The sequence below is a fragment of the Neodiprion virginianus genome, chromosome 2, assembly GCF_021901495.1.
Source record: "Neodiprion virginianus isolate iyNeoVirg1 chromosome 2, iyNeoVirg1.1, whole genome shotgun sequence".
In the NCBI taxonomy this organism is placed as follows: domain Eukaryota; kingdom Metazoa; phylum Arthropoda; class Insecta; order Hymenoptera; family Diprionidae; genus Neodiprion; species Neodiprion virginianus.
Window position 1 is genome coordinate 16,944,734 of NC_060878.1, and position 24,265 is coordinate 16,968,998.

General features: G+C 38.0%; 3 protein-coding genes across 13 annotated transcripts in view; 1 reads left to right on the top strand and 2 right to left on the bottom strand.

Annotated features, from left to right (window-relative positions):
* LOC124299284 (flotillin-2) overlaps positions 1-24,265 on the top strand; it is a 510,013-nt gene that overhangs the window by 429,892 nt on the left and 55,856 nt on the right. The gene's annotated exons all lie outside the window — the stretch shown is intronic.
* Positions 3,623-12,888, bottom strand: LOC124299270 (juvenile hormone esterase-like). 10 transcript variants are annotated; one of them, XM_046752359.1, is made up of 10 exons: positions 12,616-12,888; positions 9,462-9,716; positions 8,978-9,116; positions 8,488-8,866; positions 7,863-8,225; positions 7,544-7,707; positions 7,161-7,471; positions 6,094-7,076; positions 5,735-6,005; positions 3,623-4,272 (listed from the first exon to the last, which is right to left on the bottom strand). In XM_046752359.1, the coding sequence occupies exons 2-8, from the start codon at positions 9,674-9,676 to the stop codon at positions 6,818-6,820; spliced, it is 1,830 nt and encodes a 609-aa protein (XP_046608315.1). In that variant the 5' UTR covers positions 9,677-9,716; positions 12,616-12,888; the 3' UTR covers positions 3,623-4,272; positions 5,735-6,005; positions 6,094-6,817. The 10 variants fall into 10 exon arrangements, with proteins under 10 accessions (XP_046608315.1, XP_046608312.1, XP_046608317.1 ...); XM_046752356.1 differs by having other exon boundaries at positions 4,843-6,005; XM_046752366.1 differs by lacking the exon at positions 3,623-4,272 and adding an exon at positions 11,658-11,690 and having other exon boundaries at positions 4,533-6,005; positions 12,616-12,648.
* Positions 19,449-24,233, bottom strand: LOC124299273 (esterase E4-like). The gene is made up of 7 exons (XM_046752372.1): positions 23,980-24,233; positions 23,008-23,137; positions 22,583-22,928; positions 20,914-21,273; positions 20,446-20,606; positions 20,046-20,359; positions 19,449-19,973 (listed from the first exon to the last, which is right to left on the bottom strand). The coding sequence occupies exons 1-7, from the start codon at positions 24,213-24,215 to the stop codon at positions 19,733-19,735; spliced, it is 1,788 nt and encodes a 595-aa protein (XP_046608328.1). The 5' UTR covers positions 24,216-24,233; the 3' UTR covers positions 19,449-19,732.

Genomic DNA, 24,265 nt, shown 5'->3' on the forward strand with positions numbered 1-24,265 from the left:
GGGCTGGCTCATGGCCAGTCTAAAATCGCTTGTTTGAAAAATGAAGATTGAAATTTAAGATATTACGATATCAAAAATTCTTATAAAAAAAAAAAAAAAGACAAATTGCATTGTAATTTTTCCACCCGAAAGTCTATATAGCCTTCAGATCTTTTTATACCATTTTCATGCATGTCTTATTGTTAGAAGTTAGTTTTATTATTGTATTACTGAATTCAGTCAATTAGTTATTGGAACTTTCTATCCATGCCAAGTTCTTAAGTTCATAGCTAATTGAAAGTGTCATTCAAGTTGCATTTACGAATGAAAAAAATCGTGGAATCAATAAACAATGAATATATAGGTATATGTAATTCACTAAGCTGTTATTTCCTATCGGTGGTTGCGCATAAGGAATTCCCAGAAAGGCCGACACCTTTCGGCCATGGGTAGTGGTCACAATTTTTCCCCGCAGAGTCCCTTGGGGAATAGTCACTTCCGGTTGAATAGTTTCATCGAAGTAACCGTAACTTGACAAGAAAAAAATGCTCAGACAAAGTGAGAAAAAAAGACTCTCCGCCTCTGAATGTAAAGACATCGTCGGCTCGCGATGTTGTTCAATGAGAAGAAACTCCTCTCTGGCGAATCTCGCAGGTAGGATTTTTTATGACTTCGAACCGTTTGAGTATCGCGAACAAGTTTGATGTGCCAATCGTCAAACATGATATTCAAATGATGCAACGACCGTCTCGCAAACAAAACAACACACCGCCGCACACTGGTTGGAATTGCCGAAAAAGTCTGCGAAAGTCGAAATTTCAAAGTTGACAGTGAAAGCAGTATGATTATACCTCACAGAGAAATTTCACCAAACGTCGTATAAATACCAATTGGTGTGCATATTATCATCACGTTCATTACGATAAAATGCACTCGTGCCAAATGGAATCACCGTTATGCAGAACAACGTACACGGAAAAAAAATCAAGGTTGAATTTACTACCTCTTCAGAAAAAACCGGGAGTGGCCTAGTTTTTTTTATTAAACTTACTGTAGTTTTCTGCTCAAATTACTGCAGAAATGCTTAGAGTTACTAAATTGACAGTCCAGTTTGCTGCGGAGAAAAGTTGTGATTGCAAAAATCGTAGTAACGTCAATAAAAGAAGCGTCAGCCCCAAAGTGGTTAATGCAATAGTACTTTTTTCTGCGTCAAAAGAAGAGGTACACTGCTTTTTTAAAACCAAACAAAAAACTACCAGTAACTCACAATCTGAATCTAAAAATCCCAAAATCTTCGTTGTTGAGTTGTAACGGCAAAAAATGTTAATATCCCAAAATATATACATGTACAAGTGTAAAATGCAAAGTAAAATTCACTCTCTCAAATTCCCAGTGGGTCTTCAGCTATAGGCAATTCAGCTTTCTTAATCGATGCTCGTGATCTTATATCAGCAGTACAAGATATTTCAGGTACTAATGGAGACGTATTTTTCTGTCTGTTTCAGGTATGCATACAGTAACATTAGTTCATCACAAAACAACTTCTACCGCAGCTCCCATCCGAAATGTTAGACTTCCCACGGAGACGGGCAAGTTCAGATGTGAAATATCTCTCCCTACATGACTCTATTTCACTTATATTTATTTTGCCGGGCATATATGCCACATGCGTAACATATATTTTTCGTTATATCTGGCATGCATATTTTTCCAACACATGCTTGGAAAGCTTGATTTTTGAAGCCTGTGGAGCGTTAGTAAAGTGCCCTATTTGCGAACAGTGCGGTTAAGTACGCATGCGCACACCTGATATGCTCGATTTTATACACCAGGGCTTTCTGTCGCACATGCGCACCTTCGAATAACTCAATTTTACGCACTGTGTCATTGAACGTAGTTTACCTAATCCTAATTTACGCAATGTCAGTAGCACCTTTGTCGCGTCTCCAATCAAACCTTTCTTGACAGGTGTTCGAAGAAATAGCTTGTGAAACACGCAATATCTGACTAGTAACACAATATACTATTCTCGTACTAACCTAGGCATTCTGAAAAGATGTTTTGGTTAATTCCTGATAACGGATAATCAAAATATATGCAGATTACACCAGTAAATATGCCAATCCATTAACTCTCGCATCTCGACTGGAGTTGATATCTAGAGTTCAGATAGCTCAAACAACACCTCCGTAAAACTGCCTCCCCCCCCCCACCCCCTTATTCTCAAAAAATTTGAAAAAATCATAGATTAAAGAGCTATTTATGAGCTCTGCAGTGCCGCAAACCGCGATTTTTGAGCTCGCTTCTGTTAAGAGAAAATCAATTTTCTAAAGTGGGAGGCGAGGTGGTAAGCTTTCCGATAAGCTAATGCATATCCTGTTAGCTCTTAAATCGCTGAACATTTTTCCTGGAGAATTTCAACCCAGGGTTTATCGATACTTACTTGTTCAGTATCGCATGGAGAGAGATACATTCTCAACACCGATGCTGGAAAAAGATATTGAATTTGATAGCACGACACCATCGCGATGTCCAGTCTAGAAATGGAAGTTCAGTTTACAATGTTATATTCCCTGTGTGGCTTACGGTCGAGTTCATTTATAACGCCAGCATGTCAACTTATTTCACTTCTGCACGGTCGACGAATTCGTACGGAAATATGTTTTCTTATCGCCGTATGTACTCAACTGTCTGTGAATTCCCCACGTCACAATTGTTGTTGGAAATGGATGTACAAATATTGTGACATTATTACATCACGTCAAATCACCAGAGTACAGTATGGTCCGTTCTTCAGATGTCAACTCAAGGCACGAAGCTTTCCATCCACTGAACCAAACTTTATTCTTATGAGGTTTTATTATCGCTGGTTTTCAAGAACGCATTTTTGATCATGATAATTAGCTTTACGGTTACTCGAAATCCCCTTAGCACTACTTTTCAACAAATACTAATACATAAATTGACTAAATAATTACTTACATAATTATTTAAAATATATGAATAAGAAATAATAAATTAAGACCAATTAAGAAGATATCTTAATTGATGATACCGGTGCTATGGAAACGTAATCGTTGTTCTATTTAAACGATTATATTTAAAATGTGGATTCGAAAAGCCTTCGTTTAACGTCTATTGGGTTGTAAACAATCCGTGAATGGAGAGTGTCAACGAGATACATAACGATTTATATTTCTAACCTCGTCGAAGTGGTCAGTTTGCTAAAGAATTTTATTCTTCAGACCACAGATAAGTAAAATTTTTGCTTCGAATTTGTATGAGTATGAAAATAACATAGAAAGGCACCTCTCTATGCAAAAGCTACACAGAGTCAGAAATAAGCGTGCCAATCTAGTTATATTTGTTCGATGGTATGAGACATTTGCATGCGTATGAAAATGATGAAGTTGCTCCACTTAGACAAAACTCGCATGGAGATAAAAATAAGGTGGTGTCCGTTCCAGTTCTAATAACGTGATAGTGTGGTCCATGACTTAATTTTGTAGACAATTCATCACACTCATGCACAAAAACGGCTCATACCTGCACTTTTAAAAAAAAACCCGCTTTAACACAGAACAATGTCTAAACAGCCCCCCCCCCCCCCCCCCTCCCTGCCATCCCCGTCACCGCCTACTATTTATATTCTACCGACCACTTGAGCAAATTGTAATTGCTGACACGTTTTTCTCTTCTGAGCGATAAACTCGTCGATTTAACATTTGGGAAATTATAGAATTTATGATCACGTTTGTTTAGCAAGTACGGAAGGTTTGAGAAATTCATGGAAAAGTTGAAAAAATGGCTCTTGGTTGTAGATTAAAACGCCATAGCTTCAAAGTTAATGAGAATCAGCTGCAAGTATATTTATTACAGCGTTTTCGTTTATTTTCTTAACTATTCTCAATGACCATAAAAGCGTAATTGCTATTTCCATCATTCCCTAAAGTTTGAAAGAATTCAATTACTTTGCAGAAGAGAAAAATAAGTGCCAAATACATTTCACTTACTCGGTCGGTCATCCGACACACCCTTGAGAGGCAAGTTTCACATCAGCTTACTAAATTTTTTCTCAAAACATTTGTTTCGGAATTACTATTCCTATCAATTTCTGCTTGCGTGTTGATATGTTGTCCAACCAAAGCATCCCAAAATTGTATTCGCTCTTTGAAGAAGTAATATCGCTGCTTTAGTGTAAGGTTGAAATGTTTTCCTATCTGTAAGTAATCGCCTTCCGTTGAGTAAAACTCCCACATCGTGATGCCGTTGAAAGTTGAAAATATGGGAGTTCTGAAAGAGCAGTCGATAGCCAATTAATAATAGTCTAGATTCATTTCTTCTCCAATTAATTTATTAATCGATTAACAGAAAGAACGGTCAATTGAAATGGACGATTTACCGATTAATCGAAAAAATGATAAATTAGAAAACCCAATTATCAATTGATGATTGTTTAAAAAAAGGTGAAATGAAAAAATCGAAAGGCACAAAAAACGATTAATTGAAGAATCGAATAATCGAATAATCGAATAATCGCAAAACACGATAGATCGAAATTTCTATTATTCGATTCATCGATCGATTGTAAGAATAATTACTCAACGTGTACAATTAATCGATTGTTTGCACACACTGTCAGAAAATTCACGGTGTCAATAAAAATCCACATCGATTAGTGTAAAATTAAACGAAATCGGCGTAAATCATCCCATTCTTAAGACTAAATGGTCTTAAATCAGCACCAAAATGATATGGACTTCTATAAAATATTTTCGGTGTTATATTTAACACCGTATTTCTGACAATGCAGGCCTAGCAATAGATTACTGTGCATTCACAATCGTGATGAACAACCGTTACATTTTAGAAGCACCATGATGTCATCCATTTGGAAGTCGGTATCACACATGGTTTGGTTCTACAGATTTTTGAAAAACTGATTTCTTGGGAAGAGGTTAATCAGGTCGTCACCATGCGCCACACCGTAGTTGGCTGTTGAACCACCGTAAACGTATAGTTTTCATTCATTAAAAAACTGCCGATTATCCGCCAGAGCGAGCTGCTTTCGAACTGCGTTGAAGATAGGATATACGAAGTAAGTTTCACCGATGAGGAGTGTCAGGTTTGAGAGGAGCCGATTGGTAAATCAAACTCAACAAAACTGTGCGTGTGACATCGAATTTTTTCAGAAAGTTCTCGAACTTTGTAGAATTCTCATAAAACGCTAAGTCAGGAAATATGAAAGAAAAAGCTTGCTGCTTGAAAAAGTAAATATCTCGGACTACTGTCCGAGCAAGCTAACCTCATTTTACGCATTGTTTCTCTCATGAGTGAAACAATTTCGAACTTCTATAAAGTTTTCGACGAATTTTCATCTAATCGTCGTTTAACCTTGAACAGAATACTACAGGCATACTTCACAACCTGTTGTACAAGCTACAAGCTGAAAAAAGTATTGGAAAAGCTCCATTGAGTCAACGACAAAAAATTACTGGCCTTGCAGAGCTCGCTAGATAAATTTACAAGATTACATTTTCTGTCAGCAAGAACCTCTAAGGAATTTAATGCTATGGCTGAAAATTAATTGACTTTTAGAATTTATTAAAAAGGAGCCGTTAATTTTTACCGACTGTGGCATTGAGGAGCGTCGGGAAGTGAACACAAACGCCACCTGAGCTGTCTCGAAAGCGTCACCTGATCAAGATCACGACCAAAATATTCGATGTAATCCTGAACCCATTTAAAAACTGACCTTGAGGACCCAGTTTCCAGACGCCACTTCGTCACCAGTGCTCAAAAACCCGAATGGCCTCAGCGGTTTTTGAAAGTAACAAGGAGCACGTCTTCGTCAAGCACATATTTTGGGCCCTATCGCATTGAAGAAGCACTTCTTTCAATGAATCTTCCGCCGTGAGTGAACATTATAACCAGAAGTAGTGGTGATCTTTTTCCATTTGGAAGCTGAAGTACGTTGTCAAAGAAATTTTCATTGACGCTGTTTCAATTGTGAAAATTCCTGCTGCCTACAATTTAGAATTCGCAAATTTTTGCTGTTGTGGTTAAGTACCATAATCTTTAACATCCCCAATCACCACAGGTGGATTCACCAACCTTGAAATCTGATGTACATCATTCATCTTATGAAATCTTTGAAATCTCTGAAATCCTTTTAAATCTCGTGAGATTTTGAAATCGAATGTACACACGAACTGATAAGTGGCTAACTCCTCACTGTGAAATAACTTTATCAACGAAGTGAGCCGGTCCAACATTTTATCGGAAATAATAAGTCATACAGAAATTTTTTCCCCTGCAGATTTCCTGCAGAAGTTCGGATCTGAAAGTCTCATTTTTTGAAAAAACAAAGTTGACATTATTTCTCGCAATTCATCAATAACCTGCGGCGTGCACATATTCAAATACAGGCAGTCCCCATTTCCCACGATTAGATCACCTGATGCCCGAAGGCAGCCACTTGCATCGTCACTTGTATTGGGAATTCCTTTCCATCTGTCGGCTGTCACTGGATTTGCAAATCTCTAATGCGAGTTTGGCAGAAGTAAGAATATCGTGAAATTGCGTGCGCATCAGCAGTGTAGAAATTTGGCAATATAGCATTTTAAGGACCGACAGGTCGATTCAAAATTGTGTCAAAGCAAACACATGAGGTAGAAAAAGTTTAATCGTAGCTAATGAAATTGAATCTACTTAAAAAATGCTCGGCCATACTTAAGTTTAATGAACAATTATTTCAGACAGCATTGTTAAACATAAAAATACTAAATGTTGAAATTATAATTCGGACAGTTATACTCGGTTTATACCATACATACTTTCAGCATACAGGTATACTATTCTTCCTCCTTTTTCTAAACCTGATATCAAGTGGTCTATTTTTTCTTTTACGTAAATTTCTGCGACCGCCGCACTTTAACGTGGTCTTCAAACTGTCCCAGAACTGCACTCGTTCTTTGAAGAAGGAATCTTCCAGATTGAGTTCGACACTGGATACATTTCCGATCCGTAGGTAATTGTGCTCCTTCAAATACGGCATCCATATTGTAGTACGGTCGGAAGTTGAAACCGAAGGTGTTCTGATGGTAAAATTTTTGGTCAAGAATACACGTGGCTGACATTGACAGGTTAATTGAAATACCGAATAACCATGTCAAACTCACCCATTAATAGCAAAAGACTTCCACAACTCCACCATAATGTCCACCATTTGATAATCCATTATGCTCATGGTTTTATTAATACCCGAGAATTTTGCTTCCGATGGAAAAAGATATATCAAATCATCGGAGTGTGCCGTGCCATAGTTAGCTGTAGAATCCGTTTCTAAGTAAGAGTTACTGAAAGTACCGCGATAGTTGAAAATGTACAGATATTGTGGATTCACAGCTAGTTCAAGCTGTTTCTGGAATGCTTCGTAAACCGGGTAGTAAAAAAAATCGTCACTCACGAGTCTGGTAAGATTCTCAAGTAGCTACAAATAAGATGTGAACGTGAAGCAATTATACTAGTCAAACGATTTTATTTGAAATTTCTTGTTACCTACCACGTTATTACTGATTGTCAAATTGTCCTTGAAGTAGTACAATTTGATCGCTTCGATAAAATCAGCAACAACATCTGGAGCATGAGACGACATTAGGAAAACAGGCAGTAGAGTGTCAAAATTTTCCAGAAAATCACTCAGCAGTACGTCGTCGACATAAAACTCTGATGTAATGTTAAAATAAAAGCAGATTAAAAACGATTGAACTTCAAAGCTTTAACCAAAAAGTAATTTACAGTAACGTCAGACTGTAAGCATTTCCATGGCTACGAAAGCAATAGCCTGGCAGACCATATTCAGAATACTTGCATGTCCTTACTTGCAGTTTCTAGTAGCCCGTCATTCCGTGTCATACCAGAAATCCAAGGTAAATCACGGATGTGACCAGCACTTATCAAATTAGCTGGACTGGCAGTAAGCACAGCGCCTTCCATATCCAGCTCATCGGTTGGAGTCCATACGGAAAAAGGATATGATTCCCATACGTGAAACTTCGGATATGCGGCTATAATATCCGAGATATTTACTGTCCGTAAACAGTTGATCAAAGAATCTGAAGTTCCGTTGTAACAGCCGACATATTCCCCAAGTTTGAATGCATGCCTCGCACAAGTAGCTCTGGGCAAGTAAGCCAATGAAGAAAGTGCCGGTCCACTTTGCGTTATGTATCGATGAAAGAGTCCTGTTGGCGTAGAAAATTGATTGCTTGCCATTCTGAGCAGATCTTTATCAGTCGTGTCAGTTACACTCCATGCAAACGAGTTACTAGAATGATTACCTTCAAGTGTATTTGTCTAACAATGAATTTACCAATCACATACACCGTTGAAATCGATTGACAACGCCATGTTTGTCGTAAATGAAAAATATATTCACTGCTATGACAGAATGAACACTCGCAATGAGATTAGCTTCACCTTATCTAACTATAAACGTATTCATACCAATCGTGACATTTGTCAGCGACAAGAGGTGAATAGAAGCACCGCCTGCACTTTGTCCGAACAAAGTCACTTGATCAGGATCACCACCAAAATGTGCGATATTGTCCTGAACCCACTTTAAGGCTAAGATTTGGTCTTTTAGTCCCCAATTTCCAGACGCCACCTCGTCGCCAGTGCTCAAAAATCCCAATGGTCCTAGGCGATAATTGAATACGACAAGAACCACATCCTTGTCAAGAATGTACTCTGGACCATACGACGTGGGAAGAAAGCTTCCTGAGACGTAGCCTCCACCATAGAAGAACACCATAACCGGAAAAAGTGTCGACTTCGGGCATTCGTGAACCTTAATGTGTGGATCACACGATGAAAGCATTTCCTATGGACACAAAAGATTTTTTTTCAATGAAGTACCGAATCCCAAAGAGCTACAATGTTCTGACGTATTATCCTACAGTACAAGGTAACGTGATTTTGAAAAAATAATTACGTGTGGAGTATACACGTTTATATACAGGCAGTCCTCATCTCCTACAATTTCATCATATTGGGCTTGTGGGCAAATATTTCCATCAATACTAGCGTCTCGAGTTCCGTTCCAACTCTCTGCTGCAACAGGAGCTGTAAATCTGTAATTCGATTGGATTGGTGAAAATAACAAGAAAATGGTTATCAGTCTTCCTTTCTCAGAAACCACAGTTTCATTATTGAAGTCTACAAATAAGTTCGAGGCTTCGAAATAATTCGATTTCTGTAGTCGCCAAAAATTCTGGTTTCAAAAATTACGCATGTGCAATCAGCACTGTGTAATAGTATAATTTAGGATAACAACCACACTTGCTGAGGAATCTTTCTGTTATGAAAGTGTAGTGAAACTTTTACTTCAGACGTTAACATCGATTGCGGGTACTGCATGTTTTTAGCTATAAACTGAGGCATTTGATGAATATGCTTTGAATTTACATTGCACAAACCTAAGATCCCCTTTCGGCGGTCGCCCATAAGGAATTCCGAGAAACGCTGATACATTTCGACCATAGCGAGTAGTGAGTGTTTTTCCTCGCAGGATTCCCTGGGAGATTGTCACTTCAGGACGATTATTTTTCCCCGTCAAAGCACAGCTCGAAGCAAAGAAAATTGCCACGAATAAAACCAGGACGAGATCTTCTTTCTGGCAGCCCAAAAACATCGTCTTCTCGTGTTCTACTTCAAGGTCAGCACACTTGAATCTGATATAAAGCGAAGGAGCGCGGCGCGCGTCAGTTCACCTCATAATCAAACTTCCGTGAACTTGACATATCAAATTCAAACTTAATAATACTGTTTTTTCAACCACCCACATATATTCGAACATCCTAGAATTATAGGGAAGTCGGTAACTTTGAAGACCCAAAACGTGGTTGCTCCGTTTGGAAAGAATCATCCGTCATCGAATTTTCGGTAGCAAAGTTCTCAGAAATGTAAAACAACATTTCATATGTATATTATGGTGACATTGAAGTGGGGTTTAAAGTAGCACAGAAGTGCATTCGATCTTTGAACAAGGAATATTTGACCTGGAGTGTGATATCAGATTGGTTTCCTATGCCAAGGTAATTTTCGTCCGTTGTTTAAGGCCTCCACGTAGATCCATCATCGTGATCCAAAGTAAAGCTTTCAAACACAATGAAAATCAAGGTTTTTTGAACACAAAACGCTAACCAGGTATGTGCAGTTATTGCAATATGCCAGGATACTAGAAAGCAGACTGCTATAAATTAAAAAGACCCCGGAAGAAAAATAAAACTGCTGAAAGTGATAACAAAACAAATCAAGCTCTTTTGGGTATGTCTCTAATATCTGAAGATTCGAAATATTCAGTGAAAAACATCTGGTATATTGATTCTGGCGCTACCGACCATATGTGTAGTCATAGAAACTAGTTTGACGAATTTAAAGCTTTCCAGTTCCCAAGGTTGATAAACAGGATGACGGGTCCATAATATTGCACAAGACAAGCTACACCAATCACCTCTTTGAATAGATTCAATATAAAGGATGTAAATCCAGTTTCAATTCCGGTTGACAAGAATCATGACTTAAATCGACAATGACACGAAGATAAGCAGGATGATCAGATCTAAAAATTACATAAACGGACGAAAGAGTAAAATAGAGCCTCCTGTATTTCACACTGAGCTACGCCAGCTGGCAACGGGAAGGCGTGATCTGCTCGTCCCGGGCCACTCTGCAGACGAAACGAACACAAGGGTTGAGGAACTATTGCAACTTGAAATCAAGGTCACGTGTAAAATCACAGAAGACCTCTGTGTGCACCTACGCAACGAACGAACAACGAGTGGTGAGAAACTGAGTGCTGCCTGACAGTAAAAGGAACCTGGTTCGAGATGGCATTAACCTGGGCCATCGAGGAAAAGTTGCTATTAATGAATAGACCAAGGTCACAACTACATTAGAATACGACACTGAAAAATCATTCAACGTGACAAGCGGTAGAGCGGCAGGGTTGAGATGAGGCACATACGAACCACAAGCCAAGACCAGAAGGGGAGTCGGAGAGAGGAGCGCGATGCCCACCCCGAGGACAGGCTCAACATCCGAATGGATGAACGATAATACGTCAAAAAAATCCCTAGGCAAAAAACGAAGATAAATCTGCCAATTATCATCGTAAACCATGTGAGTACAGTGCTACAAAACATCAAAGAGGATGAAAAGGGAGGACAAAAAGCGTCTTAAGATAGAGCCTTGTAGAATCCTCAAGTCAATCTTAGCTCAGAATGAGAGTTGCCTATCTGAACACAACCTGTGTTCTACCTTGTAGGTAAAATGCCATCCACCGAAGGACATCTTGAGAAAAGCCAAATTTGGCTCACTTGGCTGACAGAATACCATGAGGGATGGTATCGAACGCTTTTCTGAAGTCGAACAGTACCAGCCTAAGAAGAACAAGTTGTGTACTGTAACGTTAAACTGCTGTCACCCTCAGACGAGGACTTACCGTTCACACTTTGGCGTGATTCTCTAACTATTCTGAATTCAAATAAACAATAGCAAAACGTACTCGTTAGGCGCCAGACGCTTCAGCGTCTATTTTTAGTTAAAGATACGATATGATAAGATAATAATTAAAAAACTTGTTGTATGGCTTACCAGGCTCAAGTACTTACACGAACTGGTAGAGTGGCGTTATTCCAGGACAGCTAGCAATAGGCGAACAAATACATAAATAAACTGAAGTCGATTTTCATTAGAAATCGATAGTTGACAAAATTGACGATAGCTTGGAACGGCAGTGACCAAAGAATAAGACAAAGTTGGCAATTGATAGTAACTGACAATACGCTAATTACCCAGAATCTATAGCTTAAACGAGAGAATTTTAATTGAGGTAAAATGTGGAAGCAAATTTACGAGAAACTAATCTATAAATAATCGAACTGATAAATTGTACGATATTTAAAGATTCGAGATTATTCGCAGACAAGACTATGAGAGATATTGAGAGGTTGAGAGAGGATTTGCGGGATAGGAAAATACACTAAATACACCTTGTTATAATAAAATTGAAGATGATAAGCGAAACTTAAATTAACAAAGAAATACAATATTACAAAGAAATTCGGAAAATATAACAAGTAATAGTCATTACAAAATGGTTAACAAGAAAATACGAAAGGTACAGTAGTATTTAGCGGCTTAATCTACGCTCGAATGTACTCCAAAGAACTTGATTTACGATACAAACCCAAGCAAATAAAACACGATAAGCGGTACGGCAAATAAGGTATAATACTTATAATACTAGTAAGCACTACTCGTGCAAAAATTAAGAAAAGATAGAGATAGCTCAAAATACGGTAGAAATTACAAAGGCAATTCTAAGAGAAGATTACAGGAAAATCAGAGAAATTCAAAAATACGAGAGAGATACTTATTCGGTAGTCATGCGGTTACTCAAAGATACGGAATTAATTAATTAAGGAAATCATGCAGTCACACGACGGCTTGCAGCATCTCAGAGCTGCGGACCATGATTCACGAAGATACTGGCATCAAAAGATAATGAAGATTCGAGAAAATAGAAAATGTGGGCAACTTCGTAACGCCATGATACAGAAGTCTTACCTTAGCCCCTTAGCCGGTGACTCGGGCACACAAACACTAATTCTATTTTAAAGTAAACTTAGCGATAGCAAAAGAAGGAAAAAGGTAAGAGGAAAGGTAACCACGAAAGGAAAAAAAGACACCAAACGATAGTGCAAACGATAGAGGGGTTCAGAAAAGAACGGTAGCGATAGAAACGATAGCGGTAAGGAATAAGGAAAGGCAAAGTAACTCAAGAAGTCTAGATCAATGACAGCAAGGCAGGAACATGATGTCTCTTGGCGGGTTGAACGTAGAATAAGTGAAGTTCGGAGTCTGGATTGCCGATCTCACCACTGTCACGAGGTGGTCGTTCTTCCAGTTGATTGGTCGTTTGTTCCCCACCATAATAAGTCATCCCCCTTGTGGTGAATATCGTTTATGAGAACGCCACGCTTTTGCGGACATTACCGATAGATGCTACGTACTTAATGTTTGACCTGCGACTGCTTTCTTGACACCAGCTCGTACGGTTTTTGAGTCGCTGCACCTTACTGTCCATGTTACCTATCGTTGGGGACCCCTTAGCGAAGACACACGTAAAATGTCACTCGGCCAAAGTTGTTTGTCTGCGGAGCGATGGCATTGCCGCGACTCAAAGACAGTGTACATCTACCCGTGATAGTAACAGTGATCCTAGTTGACAGGAACGCGGTATCGAGTTTCGGAGATAACTCTCGACGGTGGTAGGAGAATACTGGAATGGTAGTGCTTAAAAATCGGTCTGGTGCCTGGCCAGGAAATCACGAGACGAATATACCCGCCAAGTACGTAGCTCTTGGAATGATGTTTCGATATCACTATACGAAACAGCGAGGTCCGACTTCACGACGTATACCTACTTGCTGAGAGATCGTAGGGCATGGGGTTCTTTCCTGATTTCGTGACAGAGACTAGCAATACCTAAGTTGTTCTTGTATTATTTATTGTGATATAGTTTTGGTAACTTGACGTTCTTTTTTACATTTCAGATGTTTTTGCCTAGATTTCATTACTTTTTGTAAGTATGTAGCAATAATACTGCTGTACTGTGATAACCAATAAACTCATGGTCAGTAATCCACAACTTTTATATCTGTTGAGATCCGTAGCATTTGTAATTGATATCGTTGTCATGACTTTTGACCCCCACGATAAGAACGCGGAATAGCGATACTACTGATTTAATTGGCGCACAAACACATTGCGAAGAAAACGATAGAGGATTTTTTTTTTCCACAATGTATTCTGCGGGCAAGTGCAACAAGTATAGCTAAAATTCATCAGTCTAAATATATAACTCTATTTTACACAATCTCAACAGTCTCTTTACTCTTAACACTAAATTACCAATTAATAGTATATGCCACATGCTCAGACCTACGTTACAAGATCTCAAAACATATATTATTTAAGGGAATTTGTGCAAAAGTAAAAGGTACAGCAGATTCAGTGTCATGTTGATTTTTCCGAAACAAGATGTGTTCGAGATGTTACAGTTTGATTTTGGGCGTAGGACGCATTCTAATAAATAAATCAGAAGGAACGGTAAACAACTGTGACTGACGTTAGATGATTCATGAGATGCTTGTGAACTTCATTGATTTATGATCACGTTGCTAGTACCTCAGAAATTTATATCAATCGCTATGAAAATTAGACAAAATGTAATTACAGATGACAGGAAGTAATTAACGTAATGTAGCGTCAGCTTTTGTGCTAATTGCGCCAAGTTTTTTTAAATCATTACCATTTTTATACAATCAAATTGAGATTGTTATTTTTTTTTCCACAATTAAAAACATATTGAGAATTCCAATAAAAAGTAACAGAACTACATTTACTCGAGTAATTTGAATTCATCGAGAATTTATAAATGTTTATTCACAGCACGATAATTTTTCTTTTTCCTGAGCTGAAAGAATGTAGATGAAATCCCGATTTATCTGATATACGTCTATTTATTCGTACAACATGATGTAATATAATACGCTTTATACAAAAACTGTTTTGCGAACGTTGGTTTGTTGTAATATTTACCCAGTTCTACTTGTAACTTCTTTTTCCAATTTTTTTACCAACAGACTTTGTAGATTTCAACAATCAGATTGTTTTATTTGCACTTTGAAGTAGTTACTTCATCTTCATTAATAATGGTTTTTTCCTTTCTAATGGATCTTGATCAGGTAATTGACTCCTTGTTTTACATGTTGACCCGTATAGTTGGGTAGTGATCCCAGTTCATATTTTGGGTAATTTTACTGCGGTTGAAATTTTGCATATTGTTTCTCTTATGGTTTCCTAAAATAGATATCATCGTATTCAACCATAAATTTTTCAGTCTTATTCGCCTTACATAGCTATTTTCAAGTTGTATCTTTCATGTTCATGATTTCTCGTATCAAGTAGGTAGTATATAACCCAAGACGGGCATCAAACTAACATGGAATTCATGTACAGTATTGTTTGTGAGTGGCAAATATGTGTAATAATTTACTAGTAATTAATCAATCACGTGTCGTATAATTGTAACATATTCGATATTGCATTGAAGCTGTTAGTATTTGGATAAACAATAGATTGACTTGAATAATCACAATCGGTCAACATATTATAACGACAAGGAATTACATGCAGTGTTCAATCGGTAGATACAGGTCGTAGTTGGATCTGTAACAAAGGCTGTTTCATAAAGATACAGGCAAGTAAGCACGATTCAAAGTGATTGGTCAATGCCATATTAATTGTAGCGTACGTTATTGTAATAATTTGATGGATAGCATATTTCACAAGGTATCAACCGATTTGACCAGATATTACAATATATCAAGTGATTCTATTGATTTCATAGATCTCAAAACATTTTAAAACACTCTAAGTTATTTCAGCATTCTCAAATTGATTTTACAACATTTCAACATACTTATTTTAGAAAATTTTACTGGTCTACAAATAATGTCAGTAAATTTTAAATGATCTAAATGTATTCGATAGATTTAATGTGAAACGATTGCATAAGTTGATGATTTATTACGATTTCATAGATTTCAAATGGTTTTAAATGTTACCAAGATTGCAAACGATTTTACAAAGTTATAAATGATTCAAAATATTTTAAGATATTCCATTTCAAATACGAAAGAAATAAGTAGATGCGGAATGACTTGACAAGATTTTGTAGATTTCAAACGAATTAAAAGATTTTATGAGATTTACTAATGATTTGAAGCATTATACAGTTTGTTTATTTGGTTTACTTTTGCGGTAAGAGCTGTTACTTTTTATTGCCTGGTGTAGCATAGTCGAGTGTTTCATCTTGCAATACAACACTGGTGCCTCGACGGTCAGAGCGGGCAGAGAAATTTAAGAGATTTGATAACACAAGGTTCAAAAGCTCGCGAAAGAAGTCACAAGTATTCAACCAGGTGTTCACCAGATTTCATAAGTAAGTTATCCCTTGGTTCAAAGCATCCAGCACGCTCACATTCTGATTTTGACTGTCATTAAGACTGAGTATAATCTCTGTCAATGGATTGATGATAAGGTCAATTCAGCTTTCTGTGAAACACATACAAAATAACGATAGCACACAAAACGAGAAACATGCAACTGCTCACGCATTTATAGTACAATTGAATGGCTATGAAGTTTGTAATCTATTTCACATGATTACAGGTGATCTAGACATAGTGTTTTACTCATTGTCAGTCTATACCATTTAAAGCGAGATATTGGGACTATATCAGACTTGTCGCTGTAAAGTGAGTGGTGCTAATAGATAGGCAGATGAAGTTAATGGTTGGCAGGTCAGTGGAAGTTGGTTCAGGAGAATGACAGATGTATAAAGTGCCACCTTCGAAGCAAGTATCGATCGTCTTTTGTGTCGGAATGTTGTCATGTTGAAGTGTAATGTATGTCTTTTCCAACGGATTGATAACCGAATAAGGATGAGTTAGGTGACTGTTAAATATATGAAATAAAAACAACGATGGTGTAATAATGTATATAGTTGAATAAACAAACAACTGATGACGACTCATCACTGCGTTTGTCCGTATTATATGAGGTAAGATGATGTATGGAATATGGAAATGTATATCATTCCATTCGATTACAGCTATTGACATTTATAAGAGTCTGCTTGGTAAGCAATTAGTGATGCCGAAGTATCGTTAGGTCAAATTAGTGGTTGGTAGTCTCGTGAAAGTTGGCCTATTCTGATGAGATGAGTAGAGCGTCAACTTTTGGTACACCACCTCTTATTTTACGACATTGTCTTGCCAAAGTAAAACGTCTTTCTGTTCCAACGGATTGATAATAGGATAGAAATAGCCAAAGTGACTGTGAAACATAAAAAATGATGAGCAATCGAAGAAAAGGTTCCACTTTGTTGCTTCTCATTTTTTACGCGTTTTTTATGTGAATTAAGGTAACGTGGCAAGTATAGAATACGGTAGTGTATCTATGTAAATTGTGATATTCGAAACAGAAGACAGACTTCGTTTTTGAGTGCGTCGTTTGTTATTAATTTAAAGCTTCATGTTCGTTAGTCTATCGGATTGGTAACTGGGATGTATTCTAGGTGATGGTAGAAAACATAAAAATCAGTTAACAAATGAGTCATGTATTTGATGATGTATTCAGTTCTACATGTTATGTAAATAAATCTAGCTTAGGCGCTCTGGCTTGGAGAAGAAGAAGAAAAATGTTTCTTTCATCATCTTTGACAGTTAATAAACACGAAACCACTTGACCGGGTTTCATCACACTTCTACACTAAGGTTATATCGACTGGGAGTACCAGCTATGTAAGTCTCATTTCAAAATAACCACGCGCTTCTGAGATATAATGACATGCTTATAGACAGGAAGATAGGAAAATAATTAGGCTTAATTAGGTTGAATATTCTTGGCTATCTCTCGTCTCTAATGTAACTTGACGACGAATCGTTACAGTGAATCTTCGAGTTCCCCGCCAGTATCGCACTTTCCGTGAGTTTCCTTCAGTTGTGTGTCCTTGTAATGGGCCGTTCTAAAACGCCAACGTTCTAAATTAGCAAGGGTCTAATAAATTGTAGGCTTCCAGATTAGCTGTCACCTGCTTAAACACGCAGCATCGCAAGATACAAAACAAACTATGCAATACTTACGTGATGCATCTTAGGTTGAGTACTTTCAATTTAATGCCACTGTTGATCTTCAGATAATATTGGATCAATGCATGATTGAATGAATCGCTTTCAACATCACTATTTCATACTTCCAGGCTTAAATAAAAAGTGTCTAATCTCAAATCAACGGAGGCAGGTCATTTCATTATTATCATGAATTTGATTTTTAACCGTAGACTTTCCTTTTAGTAAGGACGGTTCGCTTGCAACGAATGTTACAACAGAGATTTTTGATACTCTCAACGAGCAGAATTTTCTATGGCTAATACAAATTTATCCCCCAATTTTATGCGTGTGATTTTCACTGATCTCGACGTAGAGAACCATTAGGCAAAGTGGCGATACGACATTCTCAAGGAGGTCGGTGAGAAAAGTTAGTATGTATTCACGTGACTCAAGTTTTTACACAATATTGATTGATATTAATTACGTTACTATGCAAAACCTCAAATGGATGGTCTACATAGATTCCGAGTAATTAATGAAGTTGTACTGCTTATGCACGGGCACTTGTGACAGTACGCGATGGGTATGCGGCGCAATGTGGCTCACCGTCGAAATCACAGACAAAAAGTGTAGTAGGCATCTCGATGAAAAACTATCTAAATGGTAAATGGTACTCTTAAGAAGATGTTCCTAAAATATGAAGATCTTTGTATGTATAGTTTGCAAAAAACAGTAAAAAATATGAAGTGTTTTGCTCGAAGTTTCACACATGATTCTCCACTAAATGCTCATAAAATTCTTTTTGGGAATTGTGTAATAGCAAAATCCAATTCAGTTCATTTAGAAACAATGATTAGATGACAAACGATGCATATTATTTTAATAAGTTGGGGAAAACCTTTACTTTGAAGATTTTGTTTTTATTTTATTAGTTGAAAATGACGTTTAGAACCATTGGTCGGGCCTGAGTATAATAGGCTTACCCCTTTTACCGTTTGCTCCTGTGAAGCGCTCGCCACACTCCATTTTCCACCCATCCGTCACACTTAGGTACACTTATACAAAAATTCCTACAACCATATTAGGATATTTAACTTTCATCGATTATTTAAATAATCTGCCTGCAACTATGTAACTGACAAACATTTTTATTCGAATATCTTGTTACCGTAACACGTAGACCCTGAAGGGGGAAGCCCTGATGGTAAGTAATTTTACAATATCTTTTCCTTAATAATAAATAGAAATGATCGAAAGCTGACGGTCTCTAAAATTGCATTACAGACAACTTCCCATGACGTTTTTATTCCAGATCAACTTTGCCGTATTTTCAAAGTTTTCACAGTCCCATGCTCTTGGTCAGTACCAAATATACATTCTGCTGGCTAACATGAGCAAAACGGTTCAACTAAATGCTGATGGTACTGTAGATAATAATCAAAGTGTTCATCATTTCAAAACTCATTAATTAGGATTTGGTAAACGGTTAAGTTTGCACAAGGAATGGTTTCACCGGATCATTCGCTATTTACCAGGTCAATATTTTTCTGTCTAAACCAAGTCACACAATCACTACTATAATTGATTCGTTGTGAATATACCAGGGTTGTTATAGAAAAAAAAAATTTGAAACTTACATCTGTCAAATTAAAGAAGAAAATTGTAATAATAGCTTTTCAATATCTCCAATTTGGAGAAACAACAAAAACCGACACACAGTTATTTCGCATAAATTTATTCATAGCTGCAATAAGGCTAATGATAATTAAAAAATCTATTATGTCGAAAAGGATAAGAAAATGCCTATAATGAATTCCAAGTAATCAGAAATCACATTATTTTATCACGATTTATATAGCTCTTTAATTTATTTTTTTAATTCTAAATCAGATTATAATATCGTAAAACCTGTGATTAACTTTTGATTCGTACTATTCACTACACGCTGATGGTAAAACGTATACGTTAATTTTGCAAAAGCACATAGTCCTCGTCGTTGTTGATTAGAGCATCTTGAAGTAAGTAACCAGACAAATAAGTATCGATCTCAAAGGCGAAAAAACGATTGCTGAATTCGCCGCAGATGATGCTGCCAGCAAATCGCTCCACAGTTGCATCCTTTCCGGTTGAAAATCGTTCAGATTCAAAACCGTTGGGTCCGAGTCACTTCCTATTCTGAGATAATTATTGTTGCCAGCTGCAAACGGTTGCCAAGTTACACCGCCAGTCGTTGTGGTTGGGATTCTGGAACCAACGTCAACGGTCAGGGGCAAGATCGATTTTTCCAGAGCAATGAATAAAGCACCAAAGACTTACCCAGTTATTGCGAACGAAGTCCACAACTCCATCATAGTGTCCACCATTTGGCGGTCATTGGCAGTCATATTCTCTCGAGTTGCGCCGAAGATCGCCTCAGTCTGTGGAAACAGGTAAAACATCTCATCGGCATGAGCAGCGCTGTTGTTCGGCATTGCACTGCTTATCATGTCGGTTTGACTGTAAGTTCCTCGGTAATCGAAGGAGTAGAAGAACTGATCACTCTCAAACATACTGTTCTGCGTCTGGACCATTCTGAAGACTGGGTATATGAAGTTATTGTCGCTTACGAGGAGAGTGAGATTATACAAGATCTGAAAAATAAAGTTTATGCCATTTGCTCACGTCCTTAAAATACGAATCATAGTATTTATGTCCTAGCTGAAAGTATCCATCAAACCTCCGATCTATCGGCTGTCAAGTCGGTGAAGTAAAAGTCCTTCAATCCAGCAGTAAACGCAGAAACATCGTCAACCCATTTTGAGTATCCAAGTGCGTTGGGGATCGCGTTGTCGATATCAGCTAGAAACTCCTCAAGCAAGCTGGGCACCAGTACGTATCCTTGATTAGCAAAAAGTATTACTAATTAAATCATTTACCGAGATTTCCACGTGGAAAATCCCAACTTTGGGGGTACGCCCTCGACATCTCCGAATTCAATTTCAATTTTGAGAATGTCCCGTGAGTTTGATGGTCACATTCAACTTTTTGTCCAGGATGCATCCTCGAAATAGTATCCCCCAAATTGCAACAACCCTCAAATTAAAAGTGCACATTTACCCAAAGTTGTGCGTAAATTAGGGAGAACTTTTGTTTTTTCTTTACTTCGATATAGGGTGTTGCGACTGGTTCAGAGTTTACTTCCTACCTGCAACGAAGGTAGCAGCTTCATCACGCGTGCTTCCGGATATCGATGGCAGGTCATGCATCTTTCCAGCGTTGACGAGGTTGACAGGACTGTCTGTGAGAAGGGCACCCTCAATGTCTGGCTCATCAGTCGGGGACCAAGACCCACCCACCGTGTTCCACACACCGGACATCATATCCGCTAGCATAAGAGTCGAACTATTCAGTTCTCTAAGACACTCGATAAGAAGGGTCGAAGTACTGCTATCGCAGTTGAGATATCCACCAAGGGCGCGGGAATGTTGTGCGGACAATTCGCTGGGCTGGTAAGGCCAGAAACCGAAGGCTGATCCGCTCTGCGCGATGTACTTGTGGAAAAGGCCTAAGAGAAAAATTGTCGTGACCATTCGCCTAGCATTTTACTAGTCAACGATTCAAAGGTATAGTGTGCAACTTCAAATTTAATTGGAGAATATATTATGCATCTCAAGTAGACATTAACCCTTAACGGCCACACCTCAGCCAGGCCACATAGCGGCCACATGGGGTAACTCACTACCCCACGCTCAAAAATCTAGTTGTACAAGACATATGGCTGTTTTAGGACTTCTGACCGATTGTTTAATGTTTGTTGAAGAGTTCAGCAACATTTCTAATGATTTAGATCACACTTGTCTACTACCGACAGATGTCGTTACTTGTATCAATTTCAAAGGTTTTAGACCTCTAATTTCACTTGTTCTGAGCCTGGGGTAACTAGTTACCCCGTGTGGCCGCTAAGAGTTAAATGTCTTCAAAATTAAGCTGGCAATGCTACCAATACACTTAACGTCGGTTAATTCAAAAACTTCCCTATGACTTAAAATTTCCACGATTCGAAGCCAGGATAATTCAAGTTCTTAATCATATCACGGGTTTCTCGGTCTAAACTGGTCATGAAATACATATACGTACTTTTAATATCGAAGAGGTTTGATACTTTTTAAGAGGGAGTAATCGAAAACTGATTTTCTCTTGACTTCAACTTCTAGTTATAGTATTTTCACGGTACTATTGCAGTATGTTCCTGTACGTTCATGGAATGAAAATCATTACGAAAATAATGTTGCTCTTTTAAAAAAAAACAATGGAATGTTTCACTTTCGATATTCTTGATAAAGAATTGATTTTCAGTCATTTGAATTACTATCCATTGTTATTGATAGGTATTCAACGACTTTACCGTTCTTTCCTTTTCTATATTACATATAGGCATATATGTAAGTCTCCCCTTAGCTCGCTGGGGATTTAAACCCAAGTCCTGCCATTCCGCGATCTCACATGCTAGAACAACGTGGCTACGGTCGGTACAAGATAACATTTATTCCGAAAATCTGAAATTTTGTGATACAAAGGCCAAGCGGATGAAAAAATGCACAATTAGATTACGCCTTGGGTCAGGAATAGAAGACAACATTTGAAGTACGTAAATGCATTTCAGTTATAACCAAAAGATCCTCTAAACCACGAATAATCTGAATTATCGTTGGGTTGAATCACCGAAGTCTTACTGATTTTCCATTGAGCGTGCCGTGGCGTTGCCAGTCTATTTCCGGAGAAAATAAATGTATACTTGAGATAGCATCTTTTCCAAGCGCATTTTAACACAGCATGTTATGGCTCTGAAGCGTCGAAGTGTGGTTAAATCTTACCCCTTGCCAAGTCTGAAAGTGCCAACAGTTGCACTGAAGCACCACCGGCGCTGTTCCCCATTATCGTTACTTGGTTCGGATCTCCACCGAAGAACGCAATGTTGTCGCGAACCCACTCCAAGGACAACACCTGATCCTTGAGGCCCCAGTTGCCTGGCGCGGCCTCGTCTCCAGTGCTCAAGAAGCCCAGCACTCCCAAGCGGTAATTCATGGTGACAAGCACCACGTCTGCGTCGAGCAGATAAGCTGGGCCATTGCCCTCAAAGTCTCCACTTCCATAGGCGAATCCTCCGCCGTGAATCGAAACCATCACCGGAAGCAAAGAAGATGAACCACTTTCCGGAAGCTAGGGGCAACGTATTTCAAATATTCCTCCCTTGAATCTTAATTAATGTTCGAAATCAACATGTTTCTTTATCATTCACCTGCGGAGTGTAAACGTTCAAGTATAAACAGTCCTCGCTTCCGGTTACCACAAACTGTAGGCACTTTTCACCATCCACAGTCGCATTGAGTGTCCCGCTCCAACTTTCCGCTGCAACGGGGTTGCTGAATCTACAGACACATTACTAGATTCAGATGAGTATGGTATCAAGCTCGAAGAAGAACGACAAAATCGAAGAATGTTTCCATTGTCAATGTTGAACAGTCTTCAGGTTTGGTTTATTTTGAAAAGCTACTTTCAAATCTAAGAGATTCGACGAGTACAACTGTAAAATCTAATAATGTCATCATGATATAACTCTTATGGAAAAAAATCCCAAATCGAGATTCAACGTTAAAGTCAGGGTTAACCTTCAACTTGAACAATTTTGGAGTCGCGAACTTACACCGAAATTTTAAGGTTTTATCCTGAAAGTTGAGGATTTATCCTTAAAAATGGTTGAACATAAGACCCCATAAATCACTTGAGAATAACAATCAGTTGAGAGTAATCATTAATTTTGGAGTTATCCTTAAAGTTAGGATTTAACTCTAACATTCGGGGTTATTTACATCACCAATTACCATGTCGTTTTGGTTTGGAAAAAATTGAAGTATTTTTATATTGTAGAATATAAAGCAGTGTTCAATACTGTTCATTATGAAAGTATTTCAACAGATCCATCATGATATAACACACCTGAGTTCATGATTTCATTATAAATATTTTAGCAGTGTTCTTCGAACTTGTTTTGCAATCTTAATCGATGACCACGTCAATTATCTGCCTAGCTTCGTTTTCGTTATGTCACTGATAACAACATGCATAATATATTATGCTATGATTTAACCCATAGCACGTATTCGGTTGAACAATTTCAGGCAAATTATTCTAAATCGTACTTAAAGTCAATTTCCGTTTTCAGCAATATTGTAAAAACGGATCGTTAGAAAATCCACAATTCCAGACAAACCTCAGGTTCCCGATCGGCGGTTGAGCGTAAGGAATTCCCAGGAAAGAGTAGATGGTTCTATTATTCAAACTCAACACGGTAGTGCCCTCAAGAGCACCCTGAAGTATTGTAACTTGAGGAGCAGTGTTCCTTGTACTTGCCGATGGGATGTTTCTCGCGTCGGCATCGCTAATCTTGGTTAAAATGTTAAGCAGTAATATTAGCCCGCAAAAACTTCTCATACTGTGGAAACTCATCGTAATTCGCTGTCCCGCACAATTAACCGCTGCAGCGTTTTCGTAATTCT